At 37.4% G+C, this 17622-nt stretch overlaps 1 protein-coding gene across 1 annotated transcript in view; it reads left to right on the top strand.

Annotated features, from left to right (window-relative positions):
• The window catches only part of LOC128520978 (B-cell scaffold protein with ankyrin repeats-like), a 43307-nt gene that overhangs the window by 19430 nt on the left and 6255 nt on the right, over window positions 1-17622 (top strand). Inside the window, exons 8-9 of the mRNA XM_053495459.1 lie at window positions 15067-15130; window positions 15260-15496. Coding sequence (XP_053351434.1) covers window positions 15067-15130; window positions 15260-15496 — 301 coding nt within the window. The remainder of the gene's footprint in view (window positions 1-15066; window positions 15131-15259; window positions 15497-17622) is intronic.

The raw sequence follows: 17622 nt of genomic DNA on the forward strand, positions 1-17622 counted from the left end.
TAATTTGTTACAATTGTAAATGAAATTAGCAAATACTTTGCTTCTACCACAGGATGCTGTACCGCCTGTCAATGTATAAATAGTTTAGAGTGTGTAACCTGTAGGATTATAAAGCAATGGCAACATTTTACACCTATTATATTAAGCAGATTCAAATAAAAACAAATTTAAAAAAGAAATTTTTTAATTACATGAAATATATATATATATATATATATATAAAAAAAAAAAGTTAAGTAACTGAATTGATTTGTCCCCTATCTCCCTATATGATATTTTTAGTTTTCGACTAGATTTCTGGCTATAAAAATCCCTGGAATGTGCTCAGTAGTAAAACACTATGGGTCACCACAGATTTGAACCTATAGGAATATCTATATTTGTCAGATATCTGCACTGCGTGCGCGCGAGTGTATGTGTGTGTGTGTGTGTGTGTGTGTGTGTGTGTGTGTGTGCTGTTTCTGCTTTTCAATGCACAACGGGGCAGAATTTGTTCCAGACGTACTGTACTGACTAAGGCTTGATTACAAGATGTTGCAGATGAGGAGTAATTTCGTTTGATTTCTCAGGTGCTTGACTCACAGCATCCACTTTTAACTCTTTTGCTGAAATCTGAAATGCACTTTCAGCAGGAGTGCATGGATTTCATAGAAGTCCTGTTAGCCACCTTTTTTTAAGCCTTTTGATGGATATAAGAATGCAAAAAATATAAAAGCTATAAAAGCAGATGACTTTGTAGCTTGCTTTCATCAATAGCAATTAAAATACAATCTTTTAATACATTTTGCCTTATATCTTATATTTAATTTCTTTCTTTTTTATTTATTTTTTTTTATGAGCTGAGAGAAATATGCCAAAATATGTTTGGTTAACATATAAACTTCACCCAAGTCAGACTTTTATTGTATAACTCAACCTTCCATTATTCACTATGTGATTTATCACCTTAAAGCAGGCATCTCCACAGAGCTTAATTAGGAAAAACACATGCCACTACTATTTTCATTCGAAGAAATGGATTTAGTACAAGCCTCCTACAGGTGCACTTCATCTCCAACACTAACAAGCTTTCAGGCCTCCCAGGGAATTCCCAACCTTAGGGGAATAAAAATGAGAGGACTTAACCTAATCCCCTCTCTGCTCTGTTTGTTATGTGATGGCTGTAATCATGCCTGTACAATTGGATTAAAAGTGACTGATAGGGCTTGCCTAGCTCTGCCATACATCTCATAAATACTGTACAGGGGGAAATATAAAATAATGAAGGAATCGCCTTATTGGATTAAATTCCTTAGGTAGGAATAAGAAAGAGAGAGAGAGAGAAAAAAGGAAGTTGCTCTGGATAAGAGCATCTGCCAAATGCCTAAATGTAAATGTAAATGAATGACAAAAGATTGATATCCTCAAGAGCTTAATCATGAAAGTGCAAAATGTGACTTAGATTTAATACATTTAAATGTTAGAAAGATAAATGATGTGATGTCATACTGGGTCAAAGTTTAGATACAGTAAAACCTTGGATTGTGAGTAACGCGGTTTGCAAGTGTTCCACAAGACGAGCAAAGATTTTTAATACATTTTGACTTGAAAAAACGAGCAAGTCTTGGCTTATTTTGATGCCGAACAAATCACAACTAAGCCAACGTTTTTTCTCTCTCTTGTGCTGTGGAATTGTGGGTAATAGTCTCCCCTGCTTGGTCTAAGTGCGTGTCTCTCACTGGTATAAACAACATCCGTGCACGCATGTACTGTTTACTTTAACACTGCGACCACGTGTGTGCGTGTAAAACATATTTTATTTTGTGTTTGTAAGCGTGTGTGTACAGCACGTGTGTTGTGCGTGCATGTAAATTAAAAGAAAGTCTCATTAGAGAGGTTAAAGATCTATTTTCTCCCTCTCTGTTTCAGCCTGTGTGAGCTTATGTGTGTTTTGGAATATGAGCCCACTTCCGGAACAAATGATGTACTACACAAATTATGTAAAACACTGTACCTCAGTTTATATACACTCAGTTCTCAAACACATCAATTATTTGGTGTCATATATTATTTACAACAATTATATGCTTAAAACCAATCAATATTTGATGAATGCATCAGTACTATGTGTGTTGATCATGTACTGTAACTGCATGCAAAAACTTTCCAGCTGCATGTGATTAGAGCAAAGTGGCTTCTACAGGAGCAAAAAAAAAACCATGCTTGCTGCTACTGGCATAGCCTAGAATCTATTCTCGGGGAATAAATCATTGTTGTGGTTTTATACATACACCATGACATAAATTTAATTCCTGAAACATAAAACAAAGCTTCTTTATCACATAAAAGATAGCTACTATTGCCATCAATATAAAATGGTATAAGATGCCAATTTATGACCTAAAAGCAACTACTTAGCCAATTTTTATGCATAACTACCATTTTTCTATTTCTCTTTGAGTATCAATTATTCATAATGATAATTCTGTTCAAATCCATTCCAGGTTTACCCTGCTGCTGGATGATGCATGTAGTTTTTAGAACCATATGTTCTAATTCTTTCCAAATTAAAAATTCTCCTAACTAAGTCAAAGTGGCTTATATTTCACACACTATTCCACCAAAAATATATGGACACCTGACCAAGGCAGCCATATGTCTTTGTTGAACATTCTATTCTGAAGGTATGGCATTAACACCCCCCTCTCGTTTGTGGCTGTGGGGATTTGCTCATTCAAATCATTAGTGTGGTCAGGCTCTGGTGCCAAGCAACAATGCGTGGGTTGCAGCCATTATTCCAGTTCACTGCAAAGGTTTTTATGGGGTTGAGATGCAGGATCACTGATGATATTCCACTCCAACCTTGGCAAGCCATGTCTTCATCGAGCTGGAGGGGAATTGTCATGCTGGATCATGTTAAAGCATTTTAGTTTCAGTAAGGAGAAATATTAATGCTACAGCACACGAAAAAATTCTACACAATCAGGCACTTATAAGTTTGTGACAACCGTTTGAGAAAGAAACACATATGGGGGGCCTATGCAGGAAGAAAAAGGTGATTTCTACTGGTTAATGCTGTTTATCACCATAGCAGCTGATTAAACAAAGTAGACATACATAACATCTGTCTGCTGGCATTTACTGTACCATCAAATTAAGTACATATGCTTTACAAGCAACAATGTAGAAGAAAAAAAATTTAATTAATGAAGAAAAGCTTACTTGTTTGCTACATTATTATCTCCTGCCCTCCTATTCCCTGCATTATACTATTCTGTTGGCATTACATAACACTGTACAGATTTGAGCAACATACTGTAATGTTGTGGTTAGGACCAGTGAACTTGCAAATAATAAAGTAATTTGGTTTTGTAGAACTGATTGTTAGATTGTTTAAGTGCTTCACTGAATATATGAGTATATAGTGGCACTGAGGACCATGTAGCGGAAATGACCTTGTCTAAATTTACTCCTGCATGATACAGTAAATTATTCTGTTTACCAATATAGAATTTCCAATTTTAATTAAGCAATATTACTGTACATGAGAGTCAGTGCTGTTGTATGGAATAGCAGCATAGGCTGTGATGTGGTCGTACACAAGAAGCTGATATTCATCACCTTGAATGGAATAATACTTTTATACAACAGTGCCCCAAACATCATTTATTAATTCCACCAGCACACACCCTTCCGCTATTGGCAGAACTGTCTAACCATGACGTGTGTAGCTGGCGAACTGATTAACAAGAGTGAAAGTATGTAGCCAAAATGTCAGGAGAATAAACCATGCAGGTGGTGGACAGTCCTGAGAAACTTAAAAAGATTAAATTTATATTTGCACTTATTATATAATTAAAATAAAATATATACATTATATCAACGCTGTTAACTTCCAGGTTTCAGCCTTGTGTTAGAAGCTAATTAGCATTGAACTCATGTTAACTGTAAAAAAAAAAAAACATGTAAAGTGCAGAGGCGATTTGAACGACCACATGTTGTTATGTACCACAACTATGGACTGATTAAGAAAAGTATCTCCATCCATCCATCGAGGAACCTCTGTAGTCCAACTAGGAACAGTGGAGGCCGGTAGTGACCATTGTGTTTATTCCCATTTTAACGACCGTGGTTGGACCTCCGGGCAACATTCACACATGCATTCACATACTATGTACAATTTGGGGGCACGAACTAGCCTAATCTACTGTACATGGCTTTGGACTTTGGGAGGAAACCAGAGTACCCAGAGAAAACCCACCAAGCACAGAAAGCCTCATAATGTGGCTATGTTGCCTGAATGCTGTTCTTTATGTTCCTGCGAACATACGAGACAAATCAAGACATCCACCTAAAAGGTCAATGCTTAATGGGGTAATACTATTGTGAGCAGGATACATTTGGGTCTGGGGTCTTATTTCAGCTTATGCTCATAAACATGTCCTCTCTTCTTTTGATGAGGCTGCTGGAATGATATTGGAGCAACCTTCAAACGCCATAAAAATGTTAAGAAAAAACAACAACAACAAGTAAATGATGTTGTAAGTAAATGTTAAAACATTTGAAGTGCCTTTACGTGGACCAGTAGTTAATCTAATAGTTTATTTTTTGTATTTTGCATTTTTTTAATTAATTTATTTATTTTTGTCATTTGAGATACTGACTTTCTTTTCTTCTGTGATGTCTGGATCATTCATTTAGTTTCATCATGTTGCTGATGGCAGAGCACAAGTGGCAGCACTGCCGAATGCATGGTGTGATCAATCACTGGGTTTATAAATAGGTTAACTCAAGCATTGGGAGTTAGTTTACCCAGCCAAATTGCTATCCATAGGCACCCTCGTTCCAGTGGTAAAGCTCTAAACATCTCCTTGGCAATAGCAACTCAGAGTCTGATGAAACTAGGTGCAACCGCAATCAAGCACGGTAGCCGTTCGGCACCTCGCACAGCCCCTAACCCTCCCCGTGACTGTGATTACAGTACACTAAAAGGTTATGGTTTGATGATATTTGACATCGACCTACATTAGATGTCATAAAACTAAACAACTTGCACTACAGCTAAATCCTTCAGCATCCTGGTACTGTTTAAAACTTGTTGTTCCAACTTTTGTTGAAGTCATAGTAGTGCATGCCTTATACTGTATAATTCATAATGACCTTTGAGAATGACACTCAGTTTATCTTCCAAGCCTTTAATACTCTCAGCATTTATTCTACGTTTTATGTCAGTAAGTGGTTCTTGTCTTATACCTTCATCCCAGGCCCCAAACAAATAAGACTTGGTCATTAAAGTATTCTCAATCCAAGCTTTTTCGATGTTTTCCTCCTCTCTAAATGATTTTGATCCGCTCCTCATCACTCTCTTGGCTGGCAGAAGTCTGTAACCACAGCAACCTTGACTCAGAATGTGTAGTACAAAGCCTGAGTTCTGGAGGAGAGCAGATTAAGTGTTCCACCCAGAGATCTTTTTCTCCATTTTCTTCCAGTGCAAGGCTGAGTTTCCCCACTGGATGTCTCGAAGGTTCACTTGTTATTTGTTTCCCTGGTGAAAGGTTCACTGCTTTTTTTTCCTGCTTTGTGTTTCTTAGCGCTGAAATTCTGATTTTTCATGTTGTAGTCCACTGAACAAATCATGAATAACATGATTACATACTATGTAATATAAGGTCATTTTTACACTTTGGTTGTTGTTTTTTCTGGACTCAAGGCTTTTTACCCAGAGTTCTACTTTAGTAGAGCATAAAAGCAGTTTTTGAGCATCCCAGAGATCATATAATTTGTCCTAGTCCTGGTTTGCCATCTGGGACCATGTGATGTCCTTATCATGTACTGTACATTAGTCATGACTGGTTTAACTTACTTTTCAGCAATTCCTGTTTCAAGTTTTGTAATGGTAGAGGTAGAATGACTTAGATTGATAAATAAAACAAGACTTTAATACAAGTGAAGCAAAAGTCTTGAGCCACCCCACATTTCTTCATATTTTGTTTCCAAAGAACCAGTCCTTCTTGTATTTTTAATGTAGTCCTGAGAAATAGTTCTCCAGGCTTCCTTGGCGCTCATTTTCAGTCCAGTCCCTGTACCTGACCATGTTCAGATGAATGGTTTGGGGTTTTTTTGTTTGTTTGTTTTTCATGCCACAAACACATAATGTAAGTCATGAACCTGTAAGAAACAGGTACAGATGAGGACAGATGAATTGGCCAGTGATTAGTATCCTGGTGAATGCTGATGAGAAGAGAAATGAGGTTGCTACTGACAGTTTTATATGAACAAACAATTGCATGTTTAGGAACTTTGCAGCCAGTCACAGTAAAACATTTGTTCCCATTTGTTCAATTTAATTTAGTTCATTTAATTTAATAAAAGAAATGAGTGAGTTTAAGACTTTTTCACAGTTTTATATATACAGTAGTGTGAGTGCTTGCTCTGAGAGCATCATGAAATATGCACAGCTCATACTGGCCTACATGGCTAAAAGTATTTTTAATGAGGTCAGCCTATCATATGCAGCTCCTCCTGGCTGATGACATGTCCTGCATCTAGAAAGAAGTACAGTTCTCTTCTGCTTGAGTGTGTTTACCAAAGGAAAACAACAATAAAAGAATGAACCAGATTAATTCCGTGCTTTCCATATTGCAAACCTGCACAAAAGTAAGGCATGGAATTAATCCAAGGTTAAGGGTGAATTCTCCTGCCCCCAAACAGTCAGGGTAGTATTTCAGGTCAATTCAGGTCAAATGTGAACGTTTCTTAAATTGGGTTTAGCTTGTTAGAATGTCTTCAGCTTGTCATCTATATCTCCATGAGAATTATAAGAATCGCCTTTATAGCAACATGTTTGATAACAACTTACTGTTCCTAAATGCAATATTCATAAGGCTACTGTACATGAGACTGTCATAACTGACTTGGTAACCCAGTGTACTTCTGGAACAGTATGTCAGAGTCACATGATGAAAAATGGTATATGATACAATGATAATCCTTATTTTGGGTCAACAGTGTTATGTATATGTATAGATAATAATGAACATAGTGTGGTATCTATTAACTTATTATTTTTTTAAGCCTTCTGGCAACAACACGATACAATAAGGACGAACTAAATAAGCACAATTATATGTAATTTCCTGACATTTCAAAAATGAGAGTTTTTTCACGTTTTACACATTAATCCATCAACAAACACTTCAAAGCTTAGAAAATAACGAATCATAGGTAACAATGACTGACTAATGAGACACGCTGGCAAGTAAAGCATGTGAAAAGAAAATTATGTTAAGCAATTTTGATAATTACACCAGAGGTTGCTTGACATTGATTTTAAGCTCAGAAAGTGTTGTACAGCAATCTTATACACATGAAAAAAATATGACTGATGTTATACAACATTAAAATGAACACAGAATGTTTTTTAGAATTTTTTTTATCAGTAATAGATAATAATTGTGGGAATAAACCATTTCAGCTGTCATACATAACTTATGCAGGTGTTATTTAGATTTATGAATGTTCGACTCTTAAGAGAATTTTATTTTAGTGTACACTAAATTTATATGACGGTATAGTTGTACAACAAGTAGAGCTCCATTATACTGTACATGTGAGTGCATAAGTATTCACCACCATTAATGTAAAATCCCCTTAAATTAGCTCTGGTACAACCGATTGCCATTAGAATACATGTAATTACGTAAATCGAGTACACCTGTGTGCATTTACAGCCTCATGGTATAAATGCAACTGTAAATATGTATGCATCAAGAACGATGATGGATTTGTTTCTTTGAAAGTACTGTGGGTTTAATGCAGGTTTATTGGGATATGAGGTATTACCAGACATTAGCACTGTGACCTCGCACTTCAAGGGTCAAGGGTTTGATGCATATTCTACTTGCAATAGTTGTTGTGTTTCTTCCAGGTAATCCAATTTTCTTCCATAGTCCAAAGTCATGCAGATTAGGCTGATTGGTTCTACCAATTGCATGTAGGGTGGGAATAAGTTTGTGTGTATGCATGCTTGTGTGTCCTGCCTTGTGCCTAAAGTTTCCTGGGATAGGCTCAAGGGATTCCCCGAACCTGTACAGGATAAACAATATAATACAGCCTTCCCCAGGAGAGCCAGATGGGGTGCTAATCCATCGCAGGGCACACACATACAGTACACACACTTTTTAACATACTAAGGGCAATTTGGGAATGCCAATTAGCCTAATCTGCAGGTCTTTGGACTGTGGGAAAAAATCGGAATACAGGAAGGAAACCCACCAAGCACAGGGAGAACATGCAAACAAAATGCACACAGACCCCGAGGCAGGAATCGAACGTGGACCCTGGAGGCGCAAGGCAACAATGCTAACCACTCAGCCACCGTGCCGTCGAAATATGTTATATACAAATATTAATTTATTGATTAAGTTATTATATTAGCAGTCTTCATCAGTATTTGAGTACATATGAGCTTTAATTTAAGGTTATTTACTGTACATTTAAACCAGGTGATAGAAACAGAAAGTACAACAATGTTCAGTATCTATCTTCCAAGGGACCAAAAGTAACTGAACAAACAGTTTTAATTTAATTTATTAAACTGACATTTTTGGTTTCAGTCAATCAATGTCTGAGATCTGGAGCCCACAGACATCACAAGATGCCAAGTTTCTTTCCAGGTCATGCTCTTCAACACTTTTATCACACTGCCCTCCAGTTCCTGCCTGTTCTTTGGGTGCTTTGACTTTGGTTTTACCTTTGGCAAGTGAAACACATGCTCAGTTAGATTCAGGTCAGGTAATTGACTTTATTAGTCATTACAGAATGTTGCTCTTCTTGGCCTGTCTTTTATCTGCAGTGTGAATCCATGCAGATAATATAAACCTCCACAATCATCCTGCTGCTTTTGTTAGCAGTCACATCATGAATAAACACAAAGGAACCGGTTGTGTGATGGGCAGCCTTTCATGCCCAATGCATAAGACGAGGTTGTATGCTTTAAATACTAAGCAATTCCTCCACTAAATCAATCTTCGTCTCTTTGGTCTATAGGATGTTTTTTTCCGTTCCTTCTTCTTTTTTTAGATGTTTGTGGTAAACTCTGTTCTTTTTGTTTTCGAGGCTTACCAATAATTTACATCTTGTGGTAAACCCTCTGTGTTTACTCTGACAAATGTTTCTCTTGATTGTTAACTCTGGCACAGATACACCTACTAGGGGAAGAAAAAATTCTTCTGTCATCCACCACGGTTATTTTTCACAGTCCTCTGGGCATGTTCCTGACCTCACCAGTGCATTATTTCTTTTTTATAAATTCGCAAAGTACTAAATTTTGCCACACCTAATATTTTGATAGGTTGCTTGACTGACAGTGGTAGCTCTTCCAACGGTTTCCGCATGCAAATGCCTCACCCGAAATCAATTCCAACCTCATATATGCTTACTTGTAGGTTAAATAATGAGGAAATCATGAACACCTGGCCATGGGAGAGCTTCACACACTCAACTGTCCAATTACTTAATTGTTCCTTAAAAGAAGGGAACCAAATATACTGAAAATTTTCAATTTTTTTTTATGTTAATAGAGCTCACCGTAGGCTCTTGATTATGAAAAAAAAAGTCCTTCTTAACCTAGTTGAAATCATAGAATAATTTTATTAATTACTGTAAATAAACAAATGTTTATATTTATGATTAAACATAGCAATAGTTTTTAGCAATATCACAAAAAAACAGTGATGCTTTTTGTAGGTAAAAAACTGTTTTAAACTGGTATTGAGGTAGTTAAAGTCAATGTAAACAAGACTTCATAAAAAATGATGAATGAAAAATGTTGCAGGCTTTAAACATACTTACTAATGTAAGCTATTAAAGCAGATCCATTTACAATGAACTGTTTGTTAACTCTTTCACAATAGCATTTGTACAAAAGTGTCCCTATAAAGTTGGAGTTCATCAGTACGAGACTGGTCTTGCTTTGGGATTTCCTTGAAATTTGAATGCTAACATCCGCCCCAGTAAAGTATTACACGGATCTCTTTCAGTTACCGCATGCTAGTCAAATACACAGTGAACGAACAGCTCAGTCTGAGCAGAAGCTTCTTCATGACATAAAGTAGCATTATTCCAACACGGTGTTCTAAATGACACATTCAAAGCATGAACTCTCAGTGAACTGTCATATTGCAACTGTCTGTTTTAAAGCCTTGCATTTGTGAGTCACACGCTTTCTATATGCTAATTAGTGTCAGTGCATATTAAACACCAAAATGCATTTGCACAGTGGTGGGCTTATCTATATGCTGTGAAACACGGTGTCTGAGAAATTACATTTGTTCCAGTTCATTTAAGCCCTCATGAAATCCACACGCTTGAAAGCCGGTTTGCAAAATATATTATAAGCTATACAGTAGTTGCTCATATGCAGCTCCGCCGGCGTTCTCTAGATTTATTAAGGTAGACAAACAACAGACATTGTAAACACGGGAACAAGGAGCAAATATTATGGTATGACATGGTTCCAAGAGTGGGTAGTGCTGCTTTTTGTTTATTCTGAAGTCAGAAAGTACTTGGAAGAGTTCCTATTCAGTAAGGGACAGCAAGGCCATGTGTGTGAATTAGCATGTTTCCAGTTTTAGTCCATCCGTTATCCCATTTAAGCACTTAAATGCTTTGATAGCAAAAAAATACAAATAAATAAAATTTAGAAGAAAAATTTCAATAAAAAATAATCATTTGATTCCCAAGCAAAACCTGACTTAGTACTTGGAGGAGAAACCCTGGCTGGCGAGCACAGAGGCAAGACATTTCTTGGAGTTGGTTTCTTACCATGTTTGCAAAACATCTCAAGAGGGATTTTGGTCCAGTGTTCTTGACAGATCTTTTCAAAATCCTTAAGATTTCTTGCACGTTGCTTGGCAACTTGAAGTTTCTGTTCCTTCCATAAATTTTCTATAGGTTTAAGGTCAGGAGACTGACTAGTCCACTCCATGACCTTAATGTGTTTCACTAAAGCATTTCGATCCATAGTGGTGTATCGTGTTACGAATAGTTTTTCTGGTAACTGTGGTCCCAACTGCCTTGTGATCATTCACAAGCTCCTCCTGTGTAGTTCTGGACTGATCTTTCACTTTTCTCATGATTATCCTTCCCCATAAGGGTGAAATCTTGCTTGGAGCTCCAGACCGAGGGTGATGGATGTTTTTTTTTGTTTTTGTTTTATTTGTTAATAATCACTCCAACAGTTGTCTCCTTTTCACCAAGCTTCTTGTTGATGGTCTTGGTGCTCATTCCAGCCTTGTGCAGGCCTACAATCTTGTCCCTGGTGTTCCTTAACAGCTCTTTAGTCTTGCCAATGGTGGTGAGGTTTAAATACAAGATTAAAAAGGTCGAAAGGTGGCTTTTATACATATAACGAGTTGTTGTTAGGAACACCTTCTTAAATTAATCTGTGTACCACATGAGCACATAACCAGTCTGTGGGAGGCAGAATTATTGTTGGTTGGTACGGGATCATATACTTATGATACTCAAATACTTAAATGCAACTTAATTTATGACATTTATATAATGTGATTTTTTTCTGGATTTTTGATTGATATACTGTCTTCATCCTTTAAAATAAACCTATGATAAAAATTATAGACCCTTAATTTCTTTGTCAAATAATGATCAAATAATTATTTTCCCCACTGTATATCACATGAGATGAAGTGCTGTTTTGCTTGTTATACTGTATCATCACATCTATGATGGCACTCGAGCTGTGCCTTCTCATCACAGCCATGCTGATATTCAACACAACAGCACAACCTGGAGTGTGATATTGTGTTTATATAACAGTTCCACAAACACCTTTTTATTCCCAAAAGATTTTGATATGCGAATAAAATATGGGTTTACAGTCCTGTAAATCTCATAAGTTTCTCTTTATATTTCCACTTATTCTGCTTTAAAATATTATATCTAGTAACTTCCAGGTTCCAAGTTCACACCTCAAATAGCATTAAATGGACAGGTAGTGTGGTAGGGTGTTCCATCATCAACACACCAAGTATTTGAACAAGTAATAGAGCCTTAGGAGATAAGATAGCTTAGAAGTAAATAAAACAACACAGAGGAAATTTAGAATGATTTAGAAACAAATATTACAGTAAGTCGAAAAAGTGTTGTTTAAAATGATGTTATCAGATGTGTTTTCTTGCTAAAAGTGCATACCAACCTGCTTTCACCCATGCTGCGACTGACATTTAGCATAATTAACGATTGTAGAACACCTGGGATGTGGCAAGATACTGTACATATAGTTAAACAAGCCAGTTGTATTACTGTCCATTATCACCACTCATGGAAAGCCTCTCTTCCAATCAGGTTATTTATTTGGAGCTAATTGTTGTATAATGTAAAAAGTGATACTCACTCACTGACTCACTGACTCACTTATCTATACCAGTATACCATGTACAGGGTCACGGGAGGCCTGAACAGAGTGCCAGTCCGTTGACTTACTCACTTACTTACACACTATGGGCAATTTGGAAACACCATTTAACACAATCTGCATAACTGTAGGAGGAAACCAGAGCACCTGAGGGAAACCCACCAAGCATATGGAAAACATGCAAAAAACAGTGCACACAGTTTGAGTTTTGAGGTTTGAGGCCTTATTGCTAACCACTAAGTCACCATCTGACCCAAAAGTAATAAAATATATATAATAGGTGTAATATATAAATAGGCAAAATTATACTATTTCTAGTATCATTTAAATCTTTTGCAGACCTGTGTCCAAAAAAATAAAACAAATTATATATCTACAGATGTATCAGGTTTTTACACAATTATTTTTCACATACATACAGCAACTGCAAATATTTTCTAGAACAAATCTATTTCCATAAGATAAAATATTACTGTACCTCAACATAAAACCATAAATATATTATATAGTTGTTATAAAGATCCAACATAAAATGTAGTCACAGTAAAACTAATTGCCCCTAAATGACCCTTTGTTTCCTTCCAGTTCTATAACATCTGTCATTCTGTTGACACATCATTATTTTTTTCTATGGGGGAAAAAAAATCTTTTAAATTATTCATCAGAAGGGCACTTGTGGAAAACCTGTTGTTCCACTTCTGCCAGACATCAAAGTCGCCATCGTTCGCATCTTCCTCGACTTGTGATGCGTAATTAGCTAGTCATGTATATCTGTTAATCCTCGCTTTCTACTCTAATGAATATATTCATATCACAGAATGCTAATGTGCATTATCAATACTAAAGGGGAAGAGTGTGGGCTATTATTCGGAGTGAATGGAGGAGGTTGCTAAGGAACAGCGTGCAGAGAATGGTAGCTGCAGGCTGAAACATGCGCCGTGCTAAAGTGCATACTTTCAATAGTCCCCACTCATCAATTCACCACGCGCTTCTCTGCGTTGCGAACCGAATGAATTTTCTGTAGCTGTGGTCAGTATGTGTACGAGTGGCATGAATAGTCTCATTGTTCATCTCTCACTGTGTTGAACAACTGACACATAATCTGCTCAGAGGAAAATTGAGTTGTCTGCTGTTTCCACAGTGACCAGGGCCTCGCTTCGCACATTACTGGTGTGCTTGACGAACTGATTTAGCGAGGTTGGCAAAACTGACAGGACCTTGAGATATAGAGGGGGAAAAAAAAGAGCATTGCATAATACTTACGGTCCATTTTAAATATCTTTTCTTTAATGACAAAGGCAGTTGTAACACTTGGCGAAGATAGAATCAAATCTCTGGCTCGGAATTACGGGCTAAATTACATGTTTGAGCAGCCTGAATTACATGTTTGAATGGACTGTGTTTGCAAGCTGTGATTGATGAATTAGACACATTCTGTTCTGTTCCAAACCCTATCGTTGGCAGAGTTGGATTTGTTAGCAGTTGGTTTTTATCTCTCCTTGCTAAAGGGACAGATTTTGTTCATTTCCTGGTGGTTTTTTAACTCTTAAACCAAGTGTTATGCCAATGGATGTTAGAAAGGATAAAGTGCAGTATTTCAGTTAAAAAAAGAAAGAAAAAAAAAAAACACTGAATTCCTGGACATTAGATCTCAATCACCAAATTTATTTAAAAACCTTCTTACATTTCACTCTGTACTAAACTGTATATGGTTGAAATGACAACCATACTTATTCTCTAGGGGTACACCCTAGACAGGGTGCCAAACCATCACAGAGCATACATGTACACACAATAACTAACTCATTGCCTAATCTGCATGTCTTTGGACTGTGGGAGAAAACCAGAGCATGCAAACTCCACTCACATTCCACTATGCCACTGTGCCACCATCATGAGAGCAGTAGATTAATAATAGCACCAACCTTTCAACATATTCATGCAACTAATTACTGTATTAATTATGCTTTGGTCAAGCAATTAGTTTTGATTACATTTCAGCTTACGTCTTAATCTTGGTTGACACACATGGACCAAAAAAAGGCACCATCAATTAAAGGAAAAAGTTAATCCTGAACTACTCGCATAGTAACCTTTATAAATAATGTGATCTTTAATGGAGTGGCGTTTTTTAACAGTAGGTTAAAGTTATTTCATTGACAAGTGAAAGTTATTCGCTGAAGTGGGAATTCACCAGAAACCTCATTTCTGCCTAAAGACAGTGATGCAGCTAAGTTGTACAGTAGCACTTTAGTCTGTTCATCTCTCTCACCTCCTTATGTATACGCTCTGCTCAAACAGAGAGGGTCCCAAAGCTTCAACTTTCATGCTAATACCTCCGGCTAGTCATCTCATACAGTACAATATTTACTACAGTAGCTAAGCCAATCCGCTATACATATGTTCTCTCCTCTACTTCTCTCTTTAAATTGTTGTTGCTCTTGGGTTTTGGAGATACAAGTTATTATATATGCTATTATAACAGTGCTAGCATTGTCACCCTGAAATAGCTTCAAACAATGAATTCACAACATATTCCTGAAAAAAAAATTAAAAATATTTCATTATAATTACGTTTACTATCCTGCAGCTATTAAACTTCCCTTTAAGCCCCTAAGGAATCGATAGTCAAACTGTTTGTGTTTGTACAGGCCCAAAGCAGCCATGATGACACAAATGATGACACAAGTGTGTACGAGTTGATGGGCAGTACCGGTAAGTCGCTGATATACACTTACTGTATATATATGTTTACTGTACATTCTTGCAATAAACAGTGCGGTATACACTAAAGCAGGGAGAAATCTTTACACCAAATCAGTGTGTGTTGTTTTGATCCTGCAGTGAATCGGCGGGTTGCCGACAGCCGTGATCAGCCTCACACAGCGGGAGCCAGAGATGCTAAAGTGCAGGCGGAGATAGACGACGATCCCTATACACTCGAAGTGAATGATGAAGAATATGACTCGATCCTGGCCTCCAGCAGCGGCTCAGTGGTGATGACCAACCGCCCCCCTGCACCTGCCCCCCGACCTGAGAGTCTCCCCAGCAAGGAGGTGAATGTACCTTACATCGCGCAGGGTAATAATAATCACACACGCTAGTCAATTCAAGCTACTGTCATTGATTAGTTAATCATTTGGACATCACTCACTCACACACTCATCGTCTATACCACTTCATTCTGTATACAGGGTCGTGGGGGGCCTGGAGACTATCCCAGGAGACTTAGGGCACGAGGCCAGGGTGGACAGGGTGCCAATACATCACAGGGCACCCACATACTGTACACACACTCAAACACTCATGTACACACTACAGGCAATTGCAGAACACTGATTAGCCTAATCTACATGTCTTTAGACTGTGGGAGGAAACCGGTGTACCCGGAGGAAACCCACCAAGCGCAGGTGCACACAGGATTGGGAGTCGAACCCGATCCTGGAGGTGAAAGGCGATAATGCTAACCAATAAGCCACCGTGCCGTGATATTTGGACATGTACTTCTTTAAGAAGCATCATACTAGGGTTGGAATAACAGGATTATTATCAGCCATAAAAAATTGTCCACAAGGTCTTATATTTTTTAAATATGTATTTTAGGAAAACAGAGTCATCTCTCATTATAGCAAGTTGCTGCTCTCTTAGGCAGGCGAATCAGTAATGTTTATAAATACTTAATATTTTTTTTCTTTCTTGTCCGTGCTCCTATAACTGATGACAGAGGAAAGTGAGACCCGAATTTGCATCGTTCATCACAGCCAGCAAGTTCTTAAATGTTCAATTTCAACTGCATTAATAATTCAACAAGTTGAAGGTGCCAACTGACTTGTATTGTTAGAGCTTAATAAATCATTTAGACTCTCCTGATCTGTAGCCTGTAAGCTAGAGAGAGAGAGAGAGAGAGAGAGAGAGAGAGAGAGAGAGACCTAGTGGTGTTTTATCATGAGAACAAGACCTTTGCATGAACTGTGCAACCAAACTCTCCTCTGAATTGCTCAGTTGTACTGTAATGTTGAGGACAGATACTTCATGAATTCATAGTTTTCCTTTCCAGAGATTTAAAGAATACTAAAATATGATTTTGAAAAAAAAAAAAAAATCAGTGCTGTATGCAGTAGAGAAAATTTAAAGTGAAAAGAAGTAAAAGTAATCAGGTATTAATTGTTTTTAACAGTTTAGAGTCCAGGAGAGTGGCTGAGTGCGTACAGACAGTTATTCAGATTGTGCAGTGATATCAGATGCTGTTTTGTAGAAAACAGATGGTAACTAGCGTGTGTTTCTAGAGCTGTTTTGTGAAAAACTCATTTTTCATATATTAATACAGAAGGGGGAATGAAAACATGAGCAATGCCATGGCTGTTGTTCAACAAATCCAGCTCTCGCCCTCTCCCTTCCATGCTCATTTCTCCATCTTCTCCATGAAAACGTTTCTCCTTTTCATCGCAGATAAAAAGATTACCATTTCTTTTTTTTCCCTTTTTTTTTTTTTTTTTTTTACCCTTTTTTTATTGTGCCATTCAAAAATGAGCCGAGACGTAGACTCGGTTAGAGTGATTGCTTTTCTATTGACACAGTTCAACCCGTGTCATCTCGTTCACGCAGAATGATGGCGGGAAATGAAACTATTCATTAAACATGGGTGATGGACGGAGACGATTTCGACTATGGTGGATATTCCTGAAATCCATCCTTACCGTCAGTGTGTCTTTTCCTGGCTCCCTCAGAAATAACATAACATGTAAAGCTGGTTTGCACTTTAAATAAAAACTGCTTTTTTTTTTCATTTTAAAAAAAGGAAAATCTAAGTTCATACAGGAGATAGCACACAGCTGACTGCTGTCTTTGGCACACATTAATGGACTGAAAAGCCTTGGTGGGTGTGCTGCTACTGTTTTAGGGTCAAATTTCTCTTGCATATGCTCTGTGTTAGGTTTTAGTGTGATGCTGAGTTCAGTGTGGCATTATTATGAGCAAGACAAAGTGTGTGTGTGTGTGTGTGTGTGTGTGTACCAGCCTTACCACTGGGCCCAATATGTGTTATGATGAATTACTATTCATCAGACAATATTAAGCATTATACTTGCATTAATTTGGTGCGCAAGTTGGTCCCAGGCGAATCGCTTTTATCCTGTTTATTAAGACCTTGTTGTGCTGATCAGCAAATTCTCAGCAGGCTTAAAGGACGATGCCAATAAGATTTGAGT

The sequence above is a fragment of the Clarias gariepinus genome, chromosome 1 (genome assembly GCF_024256425.1).
Source record: "Clarias gariepinus isolate MV-2021 ecotype Netherlands chromosome 1, CGAR_prim_01v2, whole genome shotgun sequence".
Classification (NCBI taxonomy): domain Eukaryota; kingdom Metazoa; phylum Chordata; class Actinopteri; order Siluriformes; family Clariidae; genus Clarias; species Clarias gariepinus.